The sequence below is a fragment of the Hypanus sabinus genome, chromosome 1 (assembly GCF_030144855.1).
Source record: "Hypanus sabinus isolate sHypSab1 chromosome 1, sHypSab1.hap1, whole genome shotgun sequence".
In the NCBI taxonomy this organism is placed as follows: Eukaryota; Metazoa; Chordata; class Chondrichthyes; order Myliobatiformes; family Dasyatidae; genus Hypanus; species Hypanus sabinus.
Genome location: NC_082706.1, coordinates 200,118,971 through 200,144,404, shown reverse-complemented (window position 1 = coordinate 200,144,404; position 25,434 = coordinate 200,118,971). Strand labels below are relative to the sequence as shown.

General features: G+C 44.8%; 1 protein-coding gene across 2 annotated transcripts in view; it reads right to left on the bottom strand.

Annotated features, from left to right (window-relative positions):
* The window catches only part of LOC132401833 (proton-coupled zinc antiporter SLC30A2-like), a 56,267-nt gene extending 32,456 nt beyond the window's left edge, over nucleotides 1-23,811 (bottom strand). Inside the window, exons 1-2 of one of the 2 annotated variants that reach the window (XM_059984092.1) lie at nucleotides 23,160-23,811; nucleotides 5,339-5,505 (exon numbers count right to left, since the gene is read on the bottom strand). In XM_059984092.1, the coding sequence (XP_059840075.1) occupies nucleotides 5,339-5,505; nucleotides 23,160-23,281 (289 nt within the window). In that variant the 5' untranslated portion in view covers nucleotides 23,282-23,811. Of the gene's footprint in view, nucleotides 1-5,338; nucleotides 5,506-11,313; nucleotides 11,664-23,159 lie in introns of those variants that run through there. The other variant, XM_059984102.1, reaches the window with a different exon arrangement.
* Between the last annotated feature and the right edge of the window lie 1,623 nt (nucleotides 23,812-25,434).

Here is a 25,434-nt window from a genome sequence, read left to right as displayed (position 1 = left end):
TCCTTTTGAAAGTGGTGGAAGTTACGGAGAATGACGTGTTGGATGCGGAGGCTCATGGGGTGGTAGGTAAGGACAAGGGAAACTCCATCACTGTGAAGGTGGTGGAACGATGTGGTGAATGAGGATGTTGGGGAAGTGGAGGAGATGTGGGTAAGGGCAGCATCAATGATGGAGGAAGGAAATCCTCATTCTTTGATGTTTACATGTTAACATCTATGATTTACACCTTGGTTTACATCACCATGATTCATCCTTTCTATCAAAATATAATACATCACATTCCTCATCATTAAAATTTCATGTGCCCTCTACCTGCCCATTCCCCTATCTGTCTATATTTCCTTTAAGGTTATTACGGTGCTCCTCACAGCTTACTACACCTCTAAGTTTTGCATCACCTGCAAATTTGGAAATTGCGCCCATCTCCAAATGAATTCTCCATATTATTAGCCTGTTAGAACCAGCTCCCCATTTGCCACCCCCTCTGTACCTACCGTTCAGTCCAGCAAAGCTCTGGGGTGAAAGGTGAAATGTTTAGGCAGTGGTCACCATTCCTGTTACTTGGACAACTCTCTGTCTCTTTATTCCATGGCCCTCAAGCTTGATGCCAAGTCTATTATGTGACATCTTTTCAAATGACATTAGACATAGAAGCATAATTAGACCCTTCTGCTTTGCAAATTCCATCATGGCTGATCTATTGTTCCTCTCAACCTCTTTCTTCTGCCTTCTCCCCATAACCTTTGACTCCCTTATTAATCAAGAATCTATCAACCTCCCCTTTAAATTTACTCAATGACCTTGCCTCCACAGCCATCTGTGCTAACAAGTTCCACAGATTCACCACCCTCTGGCTAAAGGAATTCCTCTTTATCTCTGTTCTAAAGGGATGTCCTATTTCACAGGTTCCCAACCTTTTTTATACCAAGGACCTTTTCCATTAACTGAGGGGTCCATGGACCCTGATTTGGGAACCCTGTTCTATTCTGAGGTTGAGCCCTCTGGCCCTAGATTCCCACCCCACCCCCCACTATAGGAAATATCCTCCCTACATCCACTTCATCAAGGCCTTTCATTATTGGGTAAGTTTCAATGAGATTCCCCTTTATACTTCATGACCGGATGATGGCGCAATGGGATCAGTGCCGGACTCCAGAGCGAAGGCTCCCAAGTTCGAATCCAGGTCGGGCCAACCCCGAGCACACTTTCCATCCGTGCTGGGTTGAGCGTCGAGCTAGCCACTCAGCCACGTAAAAAATACTAGGGTCGAGTCAGGAACATTCATTATCGTGACCCAGTTAATCCGAAAGGAGACCAATCCTGACACCACGTGCCAGACAAGAATGGCTGACTATCTGGTGTGACACGCTAAAAAAAAAGTCTAAATTCCAGTGAGAACAGGACTGGAGCTGTGAAATGCTCCTCATGCATTAACCACTTCATCCCTGGGATTAACCTCGTGAACCTCCTTTGGACTTCTCCTTCAGGAGGTACCTTCATTGCATTCTCATTGTACTCCACTGTACCTTCTTCAAACAATGTGATCAAGTTTGTTCGGCAAAATATGGCTCAAAGAAATCCACATTGGCTTCGTTAAATTAATTTGTTCAAATGACATTTAATTCTGTCTCTGGAATTTTCCCTGTCATCAAGATTGAACAGAAATATCCCATTTTCATCCCAGATTCCATTTATCTTGTTGAGCGTGATCAGCTCATACTTGTAGCACCATGGGATCAAAAATGTATTGAACAAAGACTTTAAGGCAGGTCCCATGACCAAATCTGTTGGAAACCCACCTACATCAAGGATGACCAGACTATTCCAATATACAAATGTTTTCTTGGGCAGCTTCCCTTCTTTCCCCTTCATAAATGTGTGCACCTCTAAATTCAACCACTGCACTCCCAACTTGTAACACATCCTATCTGCCAAACCTACCTGTACTGTCTGGCCTGGACAAGGTCATTCCACACAGGCAATATCCTGATTATCAAGTCACGCAGCTTCCCCAGCCCAGGGAGTGCGTCCAGCTTCACAGTTGGCAAGACCCAGCAGGGTATCAGCTGTGCATCCAAATTCAATCCAAGCTTCATTGCCATAGAACACTGCAGCATAGAAACAGGCCCTATGACCCATCTAGCAGATACAAGCTGCTAGTCTACCATGCCCGCTCTGTCTGCACATGGACCATAGCTCTCCATACTCCACCATCCATGTAGTTATCCAACCTTCTCTTAAACGAACTTGCATCCACTACTTCCACTTGCAGTTCGTTCCACACTTTCACCACCCTCTGAGTGAACAAGTTACATTGAAACATAGAAAACCTACAACACAATACAGGCCGTTCGGCCCACAAAGCTGTGCCAAACATGTCCCTTCCTTAGAAATTACTAGGCTTACCCATAGCCCTCTAGTTTTCTAAGCTACATCTATCTTAAAAGACCCTATCGTTTCCACCTCCACCACAGCCGCCAGCAGCCCATTCCACGCACTCACCACTCTCTGCGTAAAAACCTGACCCCTGACATCTCCTCTGTATCTACTTCCAAGCACCTTAAAACTATGGCCTCTCATGCTAGCCATTTTAGCACTGGGAAAAATCCTCTGACTATCCACATGATCAATGCCTCTCATCATCTTGTACACCTCTATCAGGTCACCTCTCATCTTCTGTCGCTCCAAGGAGAAAAGGCTGAATTCATTCAACCTGTTCTCATAAGGCATGCTCCCCAATCCAGGCAACATCCTTGTAGATCTCCTCTCCACCCTTTCTATGGTTTCCACGTTCTTCCTGTAGTGAGGTGACCAGAATTGAGCACAGTACTGACCAGGGTCTGACAGTGGGGTCTGACCAGGGTCCTTTATAGCTGCAACATTACCTCTCGGCTCTTAATCTCAGTCCCACGATTGATGTATTCCTTCTTAACCACAGAGTCAACTTGTGTAGCAGCTTCGAATGTCCTATGGACTCAGACCCCAAGATCCCTCTGATCCTCCACACTACCAAAAGTCTTACCATTAATTCTATATTCTGCCATCGTATTTGACCTACCAAAATGAACTACCTTACATTTATCTGGGTTGAACTCCATCTGCCACTTTTCAGCCCAGTTTTGCATCCTATCCAATGTCCCACTGTAAGCTCTAACAGCCCTCCACATTATCCACGACACCTCCAACCTTTGTGTCATCAGCAAATTTACTAACCCATCCCTCCACTTCCTCATCCAGGTCATTTATAAAAATCATGAAGAGCAGAGTTCCCAGAACAGATCCCTGAGGCACTCCACTGGTCACCAGCCTCCATGCAGAATATGACCCATCTACAACCACTCTTTGCCTTCTGTGGGCAAGCCAATTCTGGATCCACAAAGCAATGTCCCCTTGGATCCCATGCTGCCTTACTTTCGCAATAAGCCTTGCATGGACTACCTTATCAAATGCCTTCCTAGTTCCCCCTCAAGATGCCTTTGAATATTCTCCTTTCATTCTTGACCCATGACCTCTAGTTCTAGTCTCACTCAGCTTCAATGGAACAAGCCTGCTTGCATTTACCCTATCTATACCCTTTGTAATATTGTATACTTCTATCAAATACCCCCTCATTTTTCCACATTCTAGGGAATAAGGTCCTAACCTATTCAACATTTCCCTATAACTCAGGTCCTCAAGTTCCAGCAACATCCTTGTAAAGATTCTCTTTCACTCTTATTTATATTTTTCCTGCAGGTAGATGACCAGACCTGTACACAATACTCCAAATCTGACTTCACCAAAGTCTTATTCAACTTCAAGATAACATCTCAACTCTTCAATATCACATCACAACTCATCATGAGAAGGAGAGTGGACAGACTAAATACTGTACTGTGCAAAGGTCTTAGGCACGTATATATATAGCTAGGGTGCCTAAGACTTTTGCACAGGACTGTAGTAAATTCATGTATTGCATTGTACCGCTGCTGCTGCAAAAAAATGAATTTCATGACTTATGCGAGTGATGATAAACCTGCTTCTGATATGGGTCTCTATTGTAATTGAGAGTGGGAAGGGGGCAGGTTTAAGGGAATCATGGTTGGGAAAAGGGGAAGGGAGAGGGGAGGGACTGGGAAGCACCAACCAGAGAGACTTTCTGTAATCATCAGTAACAAATTGTTTGGAATCAAATGATTTGCCTGATGTCTCAGGGCTGGGTGTATCTGCACCAGCACCACTACTGCCCCAGCACTCCTTCTCCAACACCTGTCCACACCCCTCCTGAGGTTGTTCCACCCTCATTATTCCCAACATACTTTGCTCCCGCCAGATTTACAAACTCGAACTTGAGCTCTCTATTTGCCTCAAGTTCAAAGGCTCAGAAGTTCATTTATTATCAAAGTATACAAACCTGAAAATGTTCTTTTCTGGGTAGCCATGAAACCAAGAAAGCAAACAAAGGCAGCACTGTCATCAACCCCCAAATTCCCCCTTTCCCGCACAAAAAAAAAGAACAAAAATGGAACAGGCACATCAATCCCTCATCCCGCACAAAAAATAACACAAATGAAACTGAATAGGCACATCACCCCCAAATCCCTCTGCACAAATAAAAATGAGAAAGATTGGGTGAAAAACACAGAATATAAAAAAAAACTAAAAAAAACGACTGATAAAAAGACTATAGTCCAGGTCCACATCCAAAACACAGATAACCTGGGTAACACTCTCCGGACGCAGTGACAGGACTTTCAGTCTCCGGCAGCGAGTGATCAAATGACAAGCAGCCAGTGCTCACCGTCCACATGCACCTTGGTGTTTCAATTTCTCTCGTTGCTTTGCGAACGATCAAAGCTTTTATTGACGAAATGGAGTCGAACAAGAATTGCACATTTCTGTACATGCCCATATATCATTTGGTGCTATAACTTGAATCTCCCCCCCCCCCTTCTAATGTCAGTAGACACCCACCTTGATATAAGGCAGCAGATAGTTATTGAGTCACAGGGCACTACAGCACAGAAATAGGCCCTCTTGTCCTTCCAATCCATGCCAAACTATCTTTCCACCTAGTTCTATCGATGCACACGAGGAACATAGCCCTCCACACCCCTCCCATCCGGGTACCATTCTAATCTCTCTGTCCTACCACACTCTGCATACTGTTCACTGTGTAAGTCCTACCCTGGTTTGTCTTACCGTGGTGCAACATGTCACCCATCAGCATTGAATTCCATCTGCCATTTTCAGCACATTTTTCCAGCTGGCCCAAATCCCTTTGCAAGCTATTATTGCCTTCCTCACTGCCCACTGGGTCCACGCCCAGTGTGAAATTTATGGAAAGATTAGTACTCACCAACCACCTCTCCAAGCATGAAGAGGGTACAGATGACCAGGGCAATAATCAGCCTCCTTTTAGCTTGCTTCTGCTCAATCTGTCTCTGCTCATGAGCTTTGCTCTTCTGGTGGCAATGAGAGATGGCAGGGGAACTGACGACAGTACTGAGCGGTTGAGGCGGCCAGCTGTGGGAAGTCACAGGTTGACAATGAGTTAGATAGCATCCCTGTCGATTCACACCAGGTGGGCTGTGAAAGCAATGGAACACTGATCCACTAATCCCTCTTGGTGCTGGGTTGTTGGTAGAGGGAGCAGCCAGCACTCAAAACCTGGCAGCAGTATATGGAAGGCTCAGGGAACCAACCAACCAGGTACCCACACCTAAAGGCAGTGTTAACAACAGGATCAATGAGGGGTGAGTACAATGAGGCTTGGGAAAGAGATCAGGCTTTGAAGAGAAAGGACAGTGCAATTAGAAGAAGGGCTGTCTGCGGAAGGGGTAGAAGGTTGCATAAGAAAGAGGCCATCATATAACATGTGGACTGTCTACATAATGGACTAATGAAATATTGTTATGAAATTTCATATGATACGCTCACCACCTCATTCATTGAGAGACATATGACAGGGGCGGAGGTCAGGAGACCATAAGGTGGCGTTGACAAGCATTGGTGTGTGTTGCTCTAGTACATCTTATGGCCAGTCTTGTCAAGGTGTCAATCAGTGAGGAGGGACTAGTTAATCAGAATGCTTCAATCTTATTCAGGTGGTCTGTCAGTTATAGAGTAACTGAGTCCTGCAGCTTGGAACTGGAATTTGAATTGTTTTATTTGTTCCAAAATACAGAGAAAAGCTTGTCTTGCATACTGTTCATATACAGTGCATGGAGGTAGAACACGGTAAAACAACAATGCAGAATAAAGTGTAAGAGTAAGTGCGGAACAAGTAAACAATAAGGTGCAAGATCATAACGAGGTAGATTTTGGGCAAAGAGTAGAACTTACCTTACTAGGGAACTATTTAATAGTCTTGCTTTCACTATGTAGTGGCGGAAACAATATTTCACCTATCACCACAGTAGACTCTGAATTAGTAGTTAATACTGGTGTCTGAAGTTTGGCATTAGATGTTAATATGTGAAGGATGATTACTTCATACTTCCACTCCCTTCCCATTCAAATCAACTTCACCCCCATTGACTTTTACTTTTTCTCTACATATTGGATGTTTGATTATCCTCTTTTAATGGGTTCCATTGGGTTTCTTTGTTTTTGTGGCTGCCTGTAAGGAGATGAACCTCAAGGCTGAATGAAGTGTACATACTTTGATAATAAATGCACTTTAAAATTTGAACTCTCGAGTTTTATCTTCTAGTTTATAGCGACATCACATAGCACTCTAAAGACCGAGCCCGTCCCTCCAGCAATGTTCCCTACATGATAATTATACAATAGCTATAATGATTCCAGGCTCCAAAGGTAGTCATAGCCGAAGGGTGGTAGTGGGGACGAGCTCCCACTGCTAAACAAATGCTCTTCACGGTGTGCATCTCAAACAGCCTCTGACAACCAAGTCCAACTCCTGACCTTCACGTGTGGCATAGTTCTTATGCCCGGCAGAGCTGTTCTCACTGACAGGATAAAGGGCAAAGGTGGACCACTGACACCTTAAAACCAGTTCCTCTGGGCAGACGGGGCTCCTTAACCACAGATGGTAACTCACCTAGGAGAGGGAAAACTCCGATTTCAAACTTCCACTGCCTTGCGGCTATACCCGCTCACGGGAAAGGCTGTGGGAGTAAACCCTGAGGAAAAATCCGGAGTTGGAGTCGCCAAGGCGGCTGACTGCTGTACCCAGCATCGGCACGGCGACCCCTGCGATGCTGCAGGCACCAAACGGTATCGACTTTCATCGTTCCTTTGGACCCCTCATCAGCATGGAGAGGGGGGTCCCACTGCATGGGCAACAGATGGATCTCCATATCAACACTGCCCTGGAGAGGCCACTCCCAGTGACCACCAGAGGTGCAGTACCCATGGTCGATCACGACCGATGGAAGCCACACAATGATTCTAACTCCTAAGAGCAGCAACAGACTGAGATGTCAAAAATGTCAAATTAGATATTTAGTGATCTTGGGGTCCACGTCCATAGATCCCTCAAATTTGCCGCACAAGTTGATAGGATTGTCAAGAAGGCCTATGGCTTTCATTCATCCAGGGATTGAGTTCAAGAGCCACAAAGTAACGTTACAGCTCTATAAAACTCTAGTTAGAACACACTTAAGAATATTGTGTTCCGTTCTGTTCATCTCATTATATGGAAGATGTGGAAGGTTTAGGGAGGATATGGTGGTGATTTACCAGGATGCTGCCTGGATTAAAGAGTATTTATGAGGAAAGGTTGAGCTGACTAAGGCTTTTCTCTTAGGGGCAACCAAGGATGAAAGGCTGCTCTTAGAAGTTGGAATCATTATGACTATGTATAATTATCATGTGGGGAATATTGCTGGAGTCTCCTCTACCTCCTCCTTGATGATAACAATGAGAAGAGGGCATATCATTGGATATTCATTGGAGCGTAGAAGGCTGAGGGGGGATTTGATCCAGGTATTTAAAATTTTGAGAGGGATAGATAGAGTTGACGTGAATGGGCTGTTTCCATTGAGAGTAGGGGAGATTCAAACGAGAGGACATGATTTGAGAGTTAGGGGGCAGAAGTTTAAGGGAAACACGAGGGGGTATTTCTTTACTCAGAGAGTGATAGCTGTGTGGAATGAGCTTCCTGTAGAAGTAGTAGAGGCCAGTTCAATTGTGTCATTTAAGGTAAAATTGGATAGGTATATGGACAGGAAAGGAGTGTAGGGTTATGGGCTGAGTGCGGGTAGGTGGGACTAGGTGAGATTAAGAGTTCGGTACGGACTAGGAGGGCCGAGATGGCCCATTTCCGTGCTGTGATTGTTATATGGTTATATGGTTATATCCTGGGTGATGGGACTCCTCAATGATGGATGCTATCTTTTTGAGGCATCGCTCCTTGAGGATGTCCAGGATGCTGAGGAGGCTAGTGCCCATGATGGAGCTGACACAGTTCACAGTTTTCTGCAACATTTCAAACCTGTGCAGTGCCCCTCCCCTCACATACCAGACGGTGATACAGCCAGTCAGAATGCTCTCCACTGTACATCTGTAGAAATTTGCAGGTGTCTTTGGTGACATAGCAAATCTTCTCAAACTCCGAATCAAATATAGCCATTGTCATTCCTTGAATGTGTTGGGCCCAGGACAGACCCTCAGAGTTGTTGACACCCCGCAACATGAAATTGCTCCCTCGCTCTCCACTTCTCATCCCTCAATGAAGACTGGTGTGTGAACCCTCGTCTTACCCTTTCTGAAATCCACAACCATTTCTTTGGTTTTACTGACTTTGAGTACAAGATTGTTACTGTGACACCACTCAACAAGCTGATCTAACTTGCTCCTGTATGCCTTTTCAGCCCTCTAAATCTGTATTAGATTGTTCAGGAGTTATCCAACAGCTGCTGCACCATTGCTCTATCCCCAAAACCCTGAAGTGTTTTATAATTTCCACTTTAAATGTTTCGTAATGTTTGAAAGACAAACCAGGCATTGTGTAAAAAAAAACATTTTTCCCCATATTGCCTCTGGTTCTTTAGCCCATCACTTTAAATTTATACCCTTGTATAATTGGCACTTTCTCTGCTGAGAATCCTCCAAGAGGACCACACCTTATTGTGGTTCGGAGGCTTGCGTGCCTCAATGATCTGGAGAGATATGTTGGCTGGAGTCAGGGCTTTGTGCTTTGGCTCTTGGAAGGCTCGCACATGCCAAGCAGCTCAAAGGGTAGAGGCCAGACTAAGACAGGTCCATTGGTTCTCTAGGTTCGAGGGTTTGGTGCTGGGCTAACAACCCTGACTAGTAAAACAAATGGATTATGGAAACAGCAATGAACAGTCTTTCTACAACCGAGTGCGATGGCATTCCAGAGGGTCTACACCCGGGACTTGCATAACTGACAGTAATGAAAACTGAGTGGAAGCTGCTCACACGATGAAGGAAGCCCTGAACACCGCCAGAGATGGAGGATCTTCATTGCTGCCTTAAACACCAATGGCGTAGTGGGCAGAAAACTAAGCTGCTGAGAATAGTTCAACTAAGATGGTTCCAGCTCCCACATTCATTCCGTTATCTAGTGACCAAGATGGCTTCTTATGGAGTCATTGAGTTTCATCACACAGGAACGGGTGCCATCAGCCCAACTCATCCTTGATACCTGATACAAATGGGCATCTTTGCCTTCCACCGATTAGTCAGAGAGTCATAGAGCACTTTACCACAGAAACTGGGCTTTCAGCCCATCTAGTTCATGCTGAACTATTAGTCGGCCTAGTCCCATAGACGTGCAACCACACGATACTCCTCCCATCTATTAAAGGTTGAGATTGACCCCGCATACACCAATACTGATAGCAGTATTCCACACTCTGAATGAAGAAATTCTCTCTCATGATCCCCTTAAATACAGTAAAAAGTATTCACCTCCATTGGAAGTTTTCATGTTTTATTGTTTTACAACTTTTAATTATCGTGGACTTAATTTGGCTCTTCTTGACACTGATTGACTGAAAGACTCTTTCACGTCGAAGTGAAACAGATCTCTACAAATTGGTCTAAATTAGTTACAAATATAAAACACAAAATAATTGGTTGCATAAATATTCACCCCCTTCAAGTCAATATTTAGAAGATGCACCTTTGGCAGCAATTGCACCCTTGAGTCTGTGTGGATAGGTCTCTATCAGCTGTGCACATCTGGACACTGCAATTTTCCCCATTTTTCTTTACAAAACTGCTTCATGCAGATCGTGAGTGAACAGCCCTTTTCAAGTCCAGCAACAAATTCTCAGTTGGATTGAGGTCTGGACTCTGACTTGGCCACTCCAGGACATTAACTTTGTTGTTCACAAAGCATTCCTGTGTAGCTTTGGCTTTATGCTTGGAGTCATTGTTTTGCTGGAAAGCAAATCTTCTCCCAAGTCACAGTTCTCTTGTAGACTGCATCAAGTTTTCCTTCAGGATTTCCCTGTATTTTGCTGCATTCATTTTACTCTCTACCTTCACAAGCCTGGCAGGGCCTGCTGCAGTGAAGCATCCCCACAGCCTGATGCAGTCCCCTCCATGCTTCCTGGTAGGGATGGTGTGTTTTTGATGATGTGTGGTGTTTGGCCTATGCCAAACATAACATTTACTCTGATGACCAAAAGTTTTGGTTTCATCAGACCATACAGATATTCAGTAACTTGAAGATTTTCCTGTATCCATCTACTGACTTGTGCTTTTCAATAACCTTTTTACAAAGTTGCTTGGCAAGTTCTTTGTCTTCCTGATGTAGTTTTCACCAAGATACTAACTCACCAGCGGTTGGAACTTCCAGACACAGATGTATTTTTACTACAATCAATTGAAACAGCTTGACTGTCCAAAAACAGATCATCATTTAACTAATTATACAATTTCTAAAACCAATGGGTGCACCGGTGATGATCTAGTGTGTCATATTAAAGGGGTGGGTGAATACTTGTGCAATCTATTATTTTATGTTTTATATTTGTAATTAATTTAGATCACTTTGTAGAGATCTGTTTTCACTTTGAAATGAAAGTCTTTTTCTGTTGATCAGTGACAAAAAAACAAATGAATTCCACTGTGATTCAATGTTGTAAAACAATAAAGCATGAAAACTGCTGGGGGGGGGGGGGTAAGTAATTTTTATAGGCACTGTATTTCACCTTTCAGCTTTGACCTCTAGCTCTAGTCTGTCACTGGAAAAAAGCCTTACCCCTCAGATATCCCTCACTTGGCCAAGTTTTCCCATTTGTTTAAATCTTCCCTGGCCCAACCATCAGTGCCACCTTACAGAATCAAAGAAGCTTAAACTGATTTTACCTCCCACGTCAGGTTGTCTAGTCTCACCTCACAGAGAAATCTTGGCCCAAAACGTCGGCTGCTTTTTTTCCATCGATGCTGCCTGGCCTGCTGAGTTCCTCTAGCATTTTGTGTGTGTTGTTTAAATTTCCAGCATCCGCAGATTTTCTGTTGTTTGTCACAGAGAAATTTCTTCTTTTCCACCTGTTCCCTCTGTTCCCTCCTCCGCCCTCTCTGCTAAATAATTTGCTTCTTACTTCTCAAACTTGAATTTCTAATTCTTTTTCCTCAGATTTTCCAGTGAAAAACTAAATAACTGAGTATTTAGTAAAAGGTACTTTTCTCCTGGATACAGTGACAGTTTTGCCAACCTGCCCAATTGTGGAACAGTTAAACTTTGATCTCACTGGACAGCCAAGCACAACTGCCTTAAGTACTGCTTTTAGACTTAATGAGTCAACAGCAACCCTGTCATGCCAACTGACTGAGCAGGTGGCCTCTTCTCACCCATGAAAGCATGCCGTTTACATTCCTTTGTACCTAATTCACAGGGAACAGAATACTCAAACTGTGCCAAAGATAATTGCATTTAGCTGTGGTCAGCAGTTCTGCAGGTGGCTACCTTCTATCCTCTTCCTGCCATCAACTCACATGTGATCTCCACAAGTGTGTGTTGGAACGCAGAAGTCAGGGCTGAAGATTGGGTAACTACTTTTATTTTGGCTGTACGCACCCACACCCCTACTTCGGAACAAGTGGTCCCTGGTTCGAATCTGGCAGAGTCCTTGCACACTTTCCATCCGTGCTGGGTTGAGCATAGAGCTGGCAATTTGGCCTCGTAAAACAGACGAACACTAAAGTGGCAAGGTTACTGCCCGAAGTGCCAAACAAGGCGCGCAAAGGAACTTTATCTCTTTTTTAGAGATTTTCTGAGTGTTAAGATCTCCGAGGATCTAAAATGGTCCAAGCATATTCATGCAGCTATAAAGAAGGCAGGACAGTGGCTATATTTTTATATATAAATTGGAGAATTGGAAGAGCAAATTGAGAATTGGGGGAGCAAATTTGCAAGGAGATAGCAGATATTTGTAGTAAGCACAGATTGTGGCTGTGATTGTGGGAGATTTTAATTTTCCACACATAGACTGAGAAGCCCATACTGTAAAAGGGATGGATGGTTTGGAGTTTGTAAAATGTGTGCAGGATAGTTTTTTGCAGCAATACATAGATGTACTGACTAGAGAAAGGGGAATGTTGAATTTTCTGTTAGGGAATGAAATAGGTCAGGTGAGGGAGGTATGTGTTGGGGAGCACTTCAGGTCCAGTGATCACAATGCCATTAGTTTCAATATAATTACGGAGAAGAATAGGTCTGGGTTCAGGGTTGAGATTTTTGATTGGAGAAAGGCTAACTTTGAGGAGATGCAAAAGGATTTAGAAGCAGTGGATTGGGACAATTTGTTTTATGGGAAGGATGTAATAGAGAAATGGTGGTCATTTAAAGGTGAAATTTTGAGGGTACAGAATCTTTATGTTCCTGTTAGGTTAAAAGGAAAGGTTAAAAGTTTGAGAGAGCCATGGTTTTCAAGAGATATTAGAAACTTGGTTAGGAAAAAGAGAGATATCTACAATAAATGTAGGCAACATGGAGTAAATGAGGTGCTCGAAGAATATAAAGAATGTAAGAAGAATCTTAAGAATGAAATTAGAAAAGCTAAGATATGAGGTTTCTTTGGCAAGTAAAGTGAAAATAAACCCAAAGGGTTTCTACAGATATATTGATAGCAAAAGGATAGTGAGGGATAAAATTGGTCCCTTAGAGAATCAGAGTGGACAGCTATGTGTGGAGCCGAAAAAGATGGGGGAGATTTTAAACAATTTCTTTTCTTCAGTATTCACTAAGGAGAAGGATATTGAATTGTGTAAGGTAAGGGAAACAAGTAGGGAAGTTATGGAAACTATGACGATTAAAGAGGAGGAAGTACTGGTGTTTTTAAGGAATATAAAAGTGAATAAATGTCCAGGTCCTGACAGGATATTCCCTAGGACCTTGAGGGAGGTTAGTGTAGAAATAGCAGGGGTTCTGACAGAAATATTTCAAATATTATTAGAAACGGGGATGGTGCCAGAGGATTGGCGTATTGCTCATGTGGTTCCATTGTTTAAAAAGGGTTTATAGGCCTGTCAGTTTGACGTCAGTGGTGGGTAAATTAATGGAAAGTATTCTTAGAGACTGTATATATAATTATCTGGATAGACAGGGTCTGATTAGGAACAGTCAACATGGATTTGTGCATGGAAGGTCATGTTTGACAAATCTTATTGAATTTTTTGAAGAGGTTATGAGGAAAGTTGATGAGGGTAAAGCAGTGGATGTTGTCTTTATGGACTTCAGTAAGGCCTTTGACAAGGTTCCACATGGAAGGTTAGTTAGGAAGGTTCATTCATTAGGTATTAATATTGAAGTAGTAAAATGGATTCAACAGTGGCTGGATGGGAGATGCCAGAGAGTAGTGGTGGATAACTGTTTGTCAGGTTGGAGGCCGATGACTAGTGGTGTGCCTCAGGGATCTGTTCTGGGTCCAACGTTGTTTGTCATATATATTAATGATCTGGATGATGGGGTGGTAAATTGGATTAGTAAGTATGCAGATGATACTAAGGTAAGTGGCATTGTGGATGATGAAGTAGGTTTTCAAAGTTTGCAGAGAAATTTAGGCCAGTTAGAAGAATGGGCTGAACGATGGCAGATGGCATTTAATGCTGATAACTGTGAGGTGCTATATTTTGGTAGGAATAATCCAAATGGGACATACATCGTAAATGGTAGGGCATTGAAGAATGCAGTAGAACAGAGTGATCTAGGAATAATGGTGCATAGTGCCCTGAAGGTGGAATCTCATGTGGATAGGGTGGTAAAGAAAGCTTTTGTTATGTTGGCCTTTATAAATCAGAGCAGTGAGTATAGGAGTTGGGATGTAATGTTAAAATTGTACAAGGCATTGGTAAGGCCGAATTTGGAGTATTGTGTACAGTTCTGGTCATCGAATTATAGGAAAGATGCCAAAAATAGAGAGAGTACAGAGAAGATTTACTAAATTGTTACCTGGGTTTCAGCACCTAAGTTATAGGGAAAGATTGAACAAGTTAGGTCTTTATTCCTTGGAGCGTAGAAGATTGAGGGGGGACTTGATAGAGGTATTTACAATTATGAGGGGTATAGATAGAGTTGACATGGATAGGCTTTTTCCATTGAGAGTCGGGGAGATTCAAACAAGAGGACATGAGTAGAGAGTTAGGGAGCAAAAGTTTAAGGGTAACACGAGGGGGAATTTCTTTACTCAGAGAGTGGTAGCTGAGTGGAACAAGCTTACAGTAGAAGTGGTAGAGGCAGGTTCAATATTGTTATTTTAAAAAAAAATTGGATAGGTATATGGACAGGAAAGGAATGGAGGGTTATGGGCTGAGTGCGGGTCAGGACTAGGTGAGAGTAAGCGTTCGGCATGGACTAGAAGGGCCGAGATGGCCTGTTTCTGTGCTGTAATTGTTATATGGTTATATTACATTAGGAGTTTGAAGAGATTTGAGTTGTCATCTAAAACACTCAAAATTCTATAGATGTACTGTGAAGAGCATTCTGTCAGAGTGCATCACTGTCTCATCCGGGGGGGGGGGGGGGGGGGGCGGTGTTCTACTGCACAGTATCGAAAGAAGCTACAGAAAGTTGTAAAACTAGTCAGCTCTATCTTGGGTACAAGTCTCCATAGCATCTAAGACGTCTTCAAGGAGCGGTACCTCAGAAAGGCGATGTCTATTATCAAAGACCCCCATCACCCAGGACATGCCCTCTTCTTATTGTTACTGTCAGGAAGGAGGTACAGAAGCCTGAAGGCACACACTCAATGATACAGGTACAGCTCCTTCCTTCTGCCATACAACTCCTAAATGGACATTGAACACGACTTCATTTTTTATATTATTCCTGCTGTTGCACTATTTTTAATCTATTTAATATACATATATGTACTTCCTGTAGTTACTCTTCCTATTTTATCATGTACTGCATTGAACTGCTGCTGCCAAGTTAACAAATTTCTTGACACACTCTGGTGATAATGAACCTGATTCTGATTCTGATACAGCAGCGAATAAGCCCTTTCATTTCTTTGATCCGCATGAACAAGCAACCCCAATTTACCCCTGATTTAACCCTAGCATAATCACGGGACAATTTACAACGACCAATTAACCCATGTCTTTGGACTGTAGGAGGGAACTGGAGGACCCGGAGAAAACTCTCCTCCCTCTCACATTAAACCTAAGACCTCTCATGCTAGACACTCCTAAAATAGGAAGCAAATTCTGACTATCCAACCTATTACCACATCTCATAACACTGTGCACTTCCATCGTGTTAGCATTTTTCATTTCTAAACGTAGTCTCATTCCAACAAGTCGGTCCACGGCCTCCTCTTTTGCCATGATGTGGGTGTAAGAGCAACACCTCATATTCTGTCTGGGTAGCCTCCAACCTGATGGCATTAATATCAATTTCTCCTTCAAGTAAATTTTTTCTTTTTTTTCCTCACCATTCCCTCTTCTTCTATACCCTACTCTTGCCTCTTACCTCTTCTGCTCACCTGCCTATCACCTCCCCCAGACGCTCCTCCTCTTTCCCTTTCTCCTATGGTCCACTCTCCTCTCCTATCAGATTCCTTCCTCCCCATCCCTTGACCCTCCCCACCCACCTGGCTTCTCCTATCACCTTCCAGCTCACCTCTTTCCCCTCCCCCCACCTTTTTCTTCTGGCATCTTCCCGCCTTCCTTTTCGAGTCCTGAAGACGATCTTGGCCTGAAACATCGACTGTTTATTCATTTCTATAGCTTCTGCGTGAACTGCTGAGTTCCTCCAGTGTTTTGTATGTGTCACCTCTCAGCCTCTTTTGCCCATGGTAAACCAGTATTTCCAATCTCTTCTTATAACTCAACCCCGATAATTAACCTATCATGTACGTCATTGAGGAGTCCCACCACCCATGCAAATGTCTCATTGCTACCATCAGGGAGCAAGACACAAACTTAATATTTTCAGAATGTCTTCTTCCCCTCTGTCATAAACTTTCTGAGCAGCGTAGTGATCAGTGTGACACTATTACAACTCGGGGCATTCCGGAGTTTGGAATCCAATTCAGGCACCATTCTGTAAGGAGTCTCTGTACGTCCTCCCCGTGGAATGTGTGCATCTTCCCCGGGTGCTCCAGTTTCCTCCCACAGACCAAAGCTGTACTGGGCAGGATGACTAGATATTGTAAACTGTCCCGTGATTAGGTTAAAAGGGCTGGAATCAATAAATATTTAAACAATCAGCCCATCGATGATACCTCACTATTTCGCTCCTTTTGCTCTACTTACTCATTTTTTTATATCTTTCTAATTGTAACTCGTAGTAATCTTTTATGTATTGCAATGTACTGCTACTGCAACTTCACAACGTGTCAGTGGTAATAAACCTGATTCTCCGACCCAGTTACTTACTTTATCATAAATAAGTTCCAATGATAAAGATTAGCTTTATTTGCCACGTGTGCATCGAATTATTGAAAATATACAGTGTCAGGGCTGGGCCGGTTCATCTTGCTGCTCCACAAGGTTTGATTGTTCCTGCACTGAACTGTGACGATGGCCTGAACGGGTTTCTGAGTTGGCTGTGGAATCACTTCTGTGAACTTCAATTCTGAATGCTATTTGCCTACTTCTATTGTTTGCATGATTTGCTTTCTTTCTCTCTGCACATTGGGTCTTTTTTTTTAAATGGGTCCTTTGGGTTTCTTTGTTTTGCTGCTGCCTGTAAGGAGACAAAGTTCAAGTTCGTACATAGTTGCGGCATTAGTGCCAAGGACCAGAACAGTCCGAGGACAATGTACAACCATGTAACTAATTTACCCACAAATTACTAATCCTTATTAACCCATACATCTTGGGAATGTGGGTGGAAACTGGTGCATCCAGAGGAAACCCACATGGTCACAGGAGGAATGTACAAACTCTTTACAGACAGCAGCGGGGATCAATCCGAATTGCTGGTGTTGCTAAATATTATGTAAGCTGCTAGGCTGCCATGCCGCTCCTTAGGGATTTAAGTTGTATTAATTACATTTATTTGTTTTAGATATCTTAAATTTATGGACTTTTCCATCTATTTGACACACAAAATGCTGGTGGAACACAGCAGGTCAGGCAGCATCTATAGGGAGAAGCGCTGTCGACGTTTCGGGCCGAGACCCTTCGTCAGGACTAACTGAAAGGAAAGGTAGTAAGAGATTTGAAAGTAGAGAGAGGAGGGGGAAATGCGAAATGATAGGAGAAGACTGGAGGGGGTGGGATGAAGCTAAGAGCTGGAAAGGTGATTGGTGAAAGTGATACCCAGCTGGAGAAAGGAAAGGATCATGGGGCGGGAGGGCTCAGGAGAGGGGGGGGGAAGCACCAGAGCGAGATGGAGAACAGGCAAACAACTAAATACGTCAGGGATGGGGTAAGAGGGGAGGAGGGGCATTAACAAAAGTTAGAGAAGTCAATGTTAATGCCATCAGGTTGGAGGCTACCCAGCCGGTATATAAGGTGTTGTTCCTCCAACCTGAGTTTGGATTCATTTTGACAATAGAGGAGGCCATGGATAGACATATCAGAATGGAAATGGGACGTGGAATTAAAATGTGTGGCCACTGGGAGATCCTGCTTTCTCTGGCGGACCGAGCGTAGGTGTTCAGCGAAACGGTCTCCCAGTCTGCGTCGGGTCTCACCAATATATAAAAGGCCACACCGGGAGCACCGGACGCTGTATACCACACCAGCCGACTCACAGCTGAAGTGTCGCTTCAGCTGGAAGGACTGTCTGGGGCCCTGAATGGTGGTGAGGGAGGAAGTGAGGGAGCACTTGTTCCGTTTACAAGGATAAGTGGCAGGAGGGATTTCGGTGAGCAGGGATGGGGGGGATGAGTGGACAAGGGAGTCGCGTAGGGAGCGATCCCCGTGAAAAGCAGAAGGGGGGGGGAGGGAAAAATGTGTTTGGTAGTGGGATCCTGTTGGAGGTGGCGGAAGTTACTGAGAATTATATGTTGGACCTGGAGGCTAGTGGGGTGGTAGGTACGGACAAGGGGACAGATGCTGAGCTCGTCGACTTCATTAACTTTGCCTCCAACTTTCACCCTGCCCTCAAATTTACCTGGTCCATTTCCGACACCTCACTCCCCTTTCTTGATCTTTCTGTCTCCATCTCTGGTATCTACTGATATCTACTATAGGCATACAGACTCTCCCAGCTACCTGGACTATTCCTCTTCCCACCCTGTCTCTTGCAAAAATGCTATCCCCTTCTCACAATTCCTCCGTCTCCACCGCATCTGCTCTCAGGATGAGGCTTTTCATTCCAGGACGAAGGAGATGTCTTCCTTTTTTAAACAAAGGGGCTTCCCTTCGTCCACCATCAACTCTGCTCTCAAATGCATCTCTCCCATTTCCCGCATATCTGCCCTCACCCCATCCACCAACCACCCCACTCGGGATAGGGTTCCCCTTGTCCTTACCTACCACCCCACCAGCCTCCAGGTCCAACATATAATTCTCCGTAACTTCCGCCACCTCCAACGGGATCCCACTACCAAACACATTTTTCTCTCCCCCTCTTTCTGCTTTTCGCAGGGATCGCTCCCTACATGACTCCCTTGTCCACTCGTTCCCCCCCATCCCTTCCCACCGATCTCCCTCCTGGCACTTATCTTTGTAAACGGAACAAGTGCTACACCTGCCCTTACACTTCCTCCCTCACCACCATTCAGGGTCCCAGACAGTCCTTCCAGGTGAGGCGACACTTCAGCTGTGAGTCGGCTGGTGTGGTATACTGTGTCCGGTGCTCCCAGTGTGGCCTTTTATATATTGGTGAGACCCGACGCAGACTGGGAGACCGTTTCGCTGAACACCTATGCTCGGTCCGCCAGAAAAAGCAGTATCTCCCAGTGGCCACACATTTTAATTCCACGTCCCATTCCCATTCTGATATGTCTATCCATGGCCTCCTCTATTGTCAAAATGAATCCAAACTCAGGTTGGAGGAACAACACCTTATATACTGGCTGGGTAGCCTCCAACCTGATGGCATGAACATTGACTTCTCTAACTTCCGTTAATGCACCTCCTCCCCCTCTTACCCCATCCCTGATGTATTTAGTTGTTTGCCTGTTCTCCATCTCGCTCTGGTGCTCCCCCCCCCCTCTCCTGAGCCCTCCCGCCCCATGATCCTTTCCCTTCTCCAGCTCTGTATCACTTTTGCCAATCACCTTTCCAGCTCTTAGCTTCATCCCACCCCCTCCGGTCTTCTCCTATCATTTCGCATTTCCCCCTCCCCTCACTACTTTCAAATCTCTGACTATCTTTCCTTTAGGTTAGTCCTGACAAAGGGTCTCAGCCCGAAACGTCGACAGTGCTTCTCCTTATAGATGCTGCCTGGCCTGCTGTGTTCCACCAGCATTTTGTGTGTGTTGTTGTTTGAATTTCCAGCATCTGCAGATTTCCTCGTGTTTGCTCCATCTATATGAACAGCTTTTAGATGGCTCTGATATCGGAAAAGAGGTTGGCTGTGAGATACTGCCCAGAGGCCATCAGGGTGCTCAGGGCAGCTGAGGTACAGGGTCTGACGTTGGCCTGACAACCCCACTCTCTGTCTCTAATTCCTTCAGCCTGGGGAAATGCTCCGGGTTTGAAATGTTAACAGTTTCCCTTTCCACAGATGCTGTCTGACCTTTCCTATTTTCCTGTGAATTTCCCCAAGAAAATAAATCTCAAGGTAGAATACAGTGATATATACACACTTCGATAACACTTACCTTGAACTTTGAACGTCAATTTAAAGTTTGAACTTTGTGATCTGATGGATGTTCCCAGCATGTTCATGTTTTTTTTTCAGATTTGCAACATCTGCTTTACCCTTCTCCCCTTTCTCCCACAGTCCATTCTCCTCTCCTATCAGATTCCTTCTTCTCAAGTCCTTTACTTTTCCCACCCACCTGGCTTCACCTATCGCCTCCTGACTTGTCCTCCTTCCCGTCCCTCCACCTTTTTATTCAGGCGTCTTCCCCCCCCCCCCCTTCTCGTTCAAGCCCTGAAGAAGGTCTTGGCCCTCAACACCAACTGTCTCTTCATTTCTATAAATGCTGCCTGACCTGCTGAGTTCCTCCAGCATTTTGCCTGTGTTGATCTGCTGTTTTTTTTTAAAGTTTTCATCTGATTCAATTCAGTGATTAGTTGGAGGATCCACTTCAGAATTTTGCTCCACAGAAGCATACCCACCATTTTGACATAGATTTGGACAGATTAGCATTTGGAATTCATTTACTAAATTCCGTGGAGTATAAAGAAAAGTGACAAATACGATATTCCATCACCTACAATCAACATAGGGTGATAATGAGGGTGTCACAGTAGTGTAACAGTTAGGAATGCTGTTACAGCGCCAGATCAGGGTTCAATTCCTGCTGCAGTCTGTAAGGAGTTTGTACATTCTCCCTGTGGCTGTGTGGGTTTCCTCCCACAGTCCAAAGATGAATGGTTAGGGTTGATGGGCATGCTGTTGTATTGCCCTGGTTTATATTTTTTTTACTGTTATGCTGTTCTGTTTCCATTTTGTGCTGTTCTGTGCAAGCTTCGAAGTGCCAGAAGGGTCTATTCTGCATGTACCTCCATAAGTAAGTAGAGAATGTTCTACTTCCCAAGGTTGACGCCAAGCAAAGATAAAGAATAGAGATTTGGTTGTTGATTGGTCATGGCATCAAAGGTTATGGGGAGAAGGCTAAGAACTGAGGTTGAGGAGGGGAAGAAAGAAGTATCAACCATGATCAAATGGTGGAGCAGACTCGATGGGCCAAATGGCCTAATTCTGTTCCTATGTCTTATGGTCTTATCTGACACATTGAAATACCAAGGCATACAGTGAATGAATGGTTTGTGTCAACAACCAACGCAGTCTGAGGATGTGTTAGGGCAGCCTGCAAGTTGTCAACACAGTATGCCCACAATTTCCTAATCTATGTAATCTAACCAGCAGGACCGTTGATCCTGTTTTGTTCAGGATCGTTGCTGTTGGCCTGGGAGAGTCCATTGACATTGGCTTGCCTGGTCTGCCAATGAATTTAGAAGACTTGAAGAGAAGATGAGCTTGATTTGTCACATATACGACAAAGTATATGTTGTTTTCGTCATCGATCAACACGATGTGCTGGGGGAAAGTGTCACGATGTTTCCAGCACCAAGATAGCATTTCCACAAGTTCCTAACCCTTACTCGGAGATGTTTGGATTGTCAATCTTCCTCACATCCGTGTGCCTATCCAGACAGACAGACATACTTTATTGATCCCGGGGGAAATTGGGTTTCATTACAGCTATGATAGTGAAGAAATATAGCAATATAAAACCATAAATAATTAAATAATAATAAGTTAATCATGCCAAGTGGAAATAAGACCAGGACCAGCCTATTGGCTCAGGGTGTCTGACACTCCGAGGGAGGAGTTGTAAAGTTTGATGGCCACAGGCAGGAATGACGCTCAGTGTTGCATCTACAAATATCTCTCAAAAGCCTCTAATGTATTTGCCTCTTACCACCATGCATCCACCACTGAGTAAAAAACTTACCCCTCACATGCCCCTTAAACCTACCCCCTCTCACCTTCAACGCATGCCCTCTGGTATTGGGCATTTCGACCCTGGGGAGCAGACACTCTCAGTCCACTCTATCTGTGCCCCTCTGTCTGGTCTCCCCTCAGCTTCTGCATCTCCAGAGACAGCACCCTAAGTTTATCCAGCCTCTCCCAATGGTACACGCCCTCTAAACCAGGTAAACCTCTTCTGCACCCTCCCCAAAGCCTCGACATCCTTCCTATAGTGGGGCAACCAGAACTGTATGCAACAGTCCAGATGTGGCCTAACTCCGGTTTATACTGTCTAAAGTTACACCAGAACCTTCTGAAACTTTGAACTCTATGTCTTGACTAATAAAAGCAAGCATTGCATCAGCCTTCTTAACGATCTTATCGACCTCAGCAGTCACTTCCAAGGAGCTATGAACTTTGATCCCAAGATCTCTCTGCTCAGCAACACTGTTAAGGACCTTGCCCTTTAATAGTGTACTGTCTCTTTGCATTTACCCCCCCCCCCCCACGGTGCAACACCTCACAGTTATCTGGGTTAAACTTCAACCCATTTCCCAGCCCATATCTGCAACCGGTCTATCTCGTGCTTTAGCAGTCTCCTACACTATCCACACAGCTCTCGGTGTCATCCCCCAGTTTACCAACGCGCCGCAGAGGTCCCAGCACAGATCCCTGCGGATAAATCCGGATTGTGTTTGGTCATGAAGCTCCCTTTGTCCGGCTGCACACCGAACAACAATCAGGCGGCGATCCGGATCCGCGCCCAATCTGCAGAAGTTTTTTCGTAAAGGGGGAAAAAAGTCCAATCTGACTGAAGCCCGATCATCACCTCTCCCGCGGACGTCCCCTCCCGTCAACGCTTCGGTCCTGATCTGTGACTTCAGAGTGCAGTTTTTTTTTCGCGCACCATTCTCCCCGGGGCTTATTGTCGGTTTCTTACAGAATGGTCACCTACTCTTTGGCTCCCTCTGCACACACCCGCCCCCAGCGCTCCAATGATTAATCGGAGGCAGTGGAAAATATTCGTATTGAATTGAAGCCGAGCGCAGAACCCACTTGTGTCGGCTCGCACAGCTCTCGGGGGGCAGATTGTACAAGGTTCACGCTGAATCCCGTCAAACCCACCCACCGTGGGAGTCCCCTCTCAGCGGCGACTCCGACAAAAATGCCACAAGGGGCAGAGGGAACTCACCTTCCTTGCGTTAAGGTGTAGGTATCGCTCGGCGCGTCCGTCACCAGCTGAGTTTTCTCCCCGTTCTTTTTCGTGAACATCAGTTTTAAACTGCTAGGGGTCATCGCAGCGAATCGATCCATCGCCACTAAAGTGTCTTCTCCCCGACCTTTCCCTGCTAACTTTACTTCGAATCTGCCGGGGGGAGAGGGTGGGGTGGGGGCTGTTCGGCTTTCTTACAGGCTATTTTCAGGTGTTTTTTCTCGACCCTCCGGGGCTCGTTCGTGACCTAGTTGTGTGTGTCTGTGTGCATAGGTGTGAGGATCCCGAATGGTGCTGAGGGCAGCGCCAAGCGGGAGGGGAAAAAACACGAAGTTCTTGCAAGACGGTGTGCAAAACCTAATTCGGAAATTTTCAAGGCTGTTTTGTATCAGAAAGACCGATCGAATTACACGCCGATTAAAGCTGGCGTTCTCTTCCTCCCCGTGTTCATCACAATTCTTCTCGGCTTGGTTTATATACTTAAAGATCCCCATCAAAGCTCAAAAAACCTGGACGCAGCGAGCAGCCTGCTGGAGGAACTCGGCGGGACGAGCAACGTTTGTAAAGGCGGTGGGACAGAATTGTTCGCGTTTCGGACTGTCCTGATTCAGGGTTTCGACGCGAAATGTCGACAATTCTACACCCCCCCCCCCCCAACATACAACCACACCACTCCCCCCACCAGATACTATTACACTGACGGAGTCTCTCCGGCAGGTTCCAGCATTTACGGCATCTTGAGTCACGAGTTTAAAAAAATATATCTTGTAATTTCAGAACATTCTCAAAGGGGACAAAGGGCTGGCACAAATAGACAGACCAAGTGATGAGGTCCCACAGATTGAACATAAGGAGTTAGAAAGCAAGTTTCTACTATCTGAATGGTCTCAAATTAGGAAAAGGAGAAGTACAATGAGATCTAGGTGTTCTTGTACATCAGTCACTGAAAGCAAGCATGCAGGTACAGCAGGCAGTGAAGAAAGCTAATGGCATGCTGGCCTTATAACAAGAGGAATTGAGGATAGGAGTAAAGAGGTCCTTCTGCAGTTGTAAGGGCCCTGGTGAGACCACACCTGGCGTATTGTGTTCAGTTTTGGTCGACGGATTTGAGGAGGGACATTCTTGCTATTGAGGGAGTGCAGCGTAGGTTCATGAGGTTAATTCCCGAGAAGGCGGGACTGTCATATGTCGAAAGATTGGAGCGACTGGACTTAAACACTCTGGAATTTAGAAGGATGAGAGGGGTTCTAATTGAAACATATAAGATTATTAAGGGATTGGACACGCTAGAGGCAGGAAACATGTTCCTGATGTTGGGAGAGTCCTGAACCAGAGGCCACAATTTAAGAATAAGGGGTAGGCCATTTAGAACAGAGTTCAGGAATAAATTTTTCACCCAGAGAGTTGTGGATCTATGGAATGCTCTGCCTCAGAAGGCAGTGGAGGCCAATTCTCTGGATGCTTTCGAGAAAGAGTTAGATAGAGCTCTTAAAGATAGCGGAGTCAAGGGATATGGGGAGAAGGCAGGAACAGGGTACTGATTGTGGATGATCAGCCATGATCACATTGAATGGCGGTGCTGGCTCAAAGGGCTGAATGGCCTACTCCTACACCTATTGTCTATAAGTTAAAGACGCAGAAGCTCGTGAGAAATTTGAAGCAACACAGGTGAAATGATGAAGGATCTCAGGAATAAACGGTCATATTTCAGGCCAAAACCCTTTATCAGCACCCTTCAGTCCAGATGGGCTCAAAACATCAACTGCTTATTCCTCTCCATAGATGCTGTCTGACCTTGAGAGTATTGATCTCCAGGCTACTCCTCCAGTCATATAACACTACAGCACAGAAAAAGGCACTTCAGCCCATCTAGTCCTGCTGAACTATTATTCTGCCTCATCACACTGACCTGCACCTGGACTGTAGTTCTTCATACCCCTCAGCCACATATTAATCCAAGTTTCTCTACTTGCATTCACCCTGTTTATGTCCCCATAATTTTGTATACCTCTATCAAATCCCCCTCGTTCTCCTACCCTATTTGTTTGAAATGGTGCAGCATCAACTAGATGGCCTGAAAGGCCTGTTTCTGTGCTGTACTTTGCTATGCCTGTATGATTCTATTCAACCTCTCCCTATAACTCAAGTACTCAAGTTCGGGAAACATCCTTTAAGATTTTCTCTGTACTCCTTCAATCTTATTGAGATCTTTCCTGCAACAAGGTGACCAGAATTGTACACAATACTCCCGACA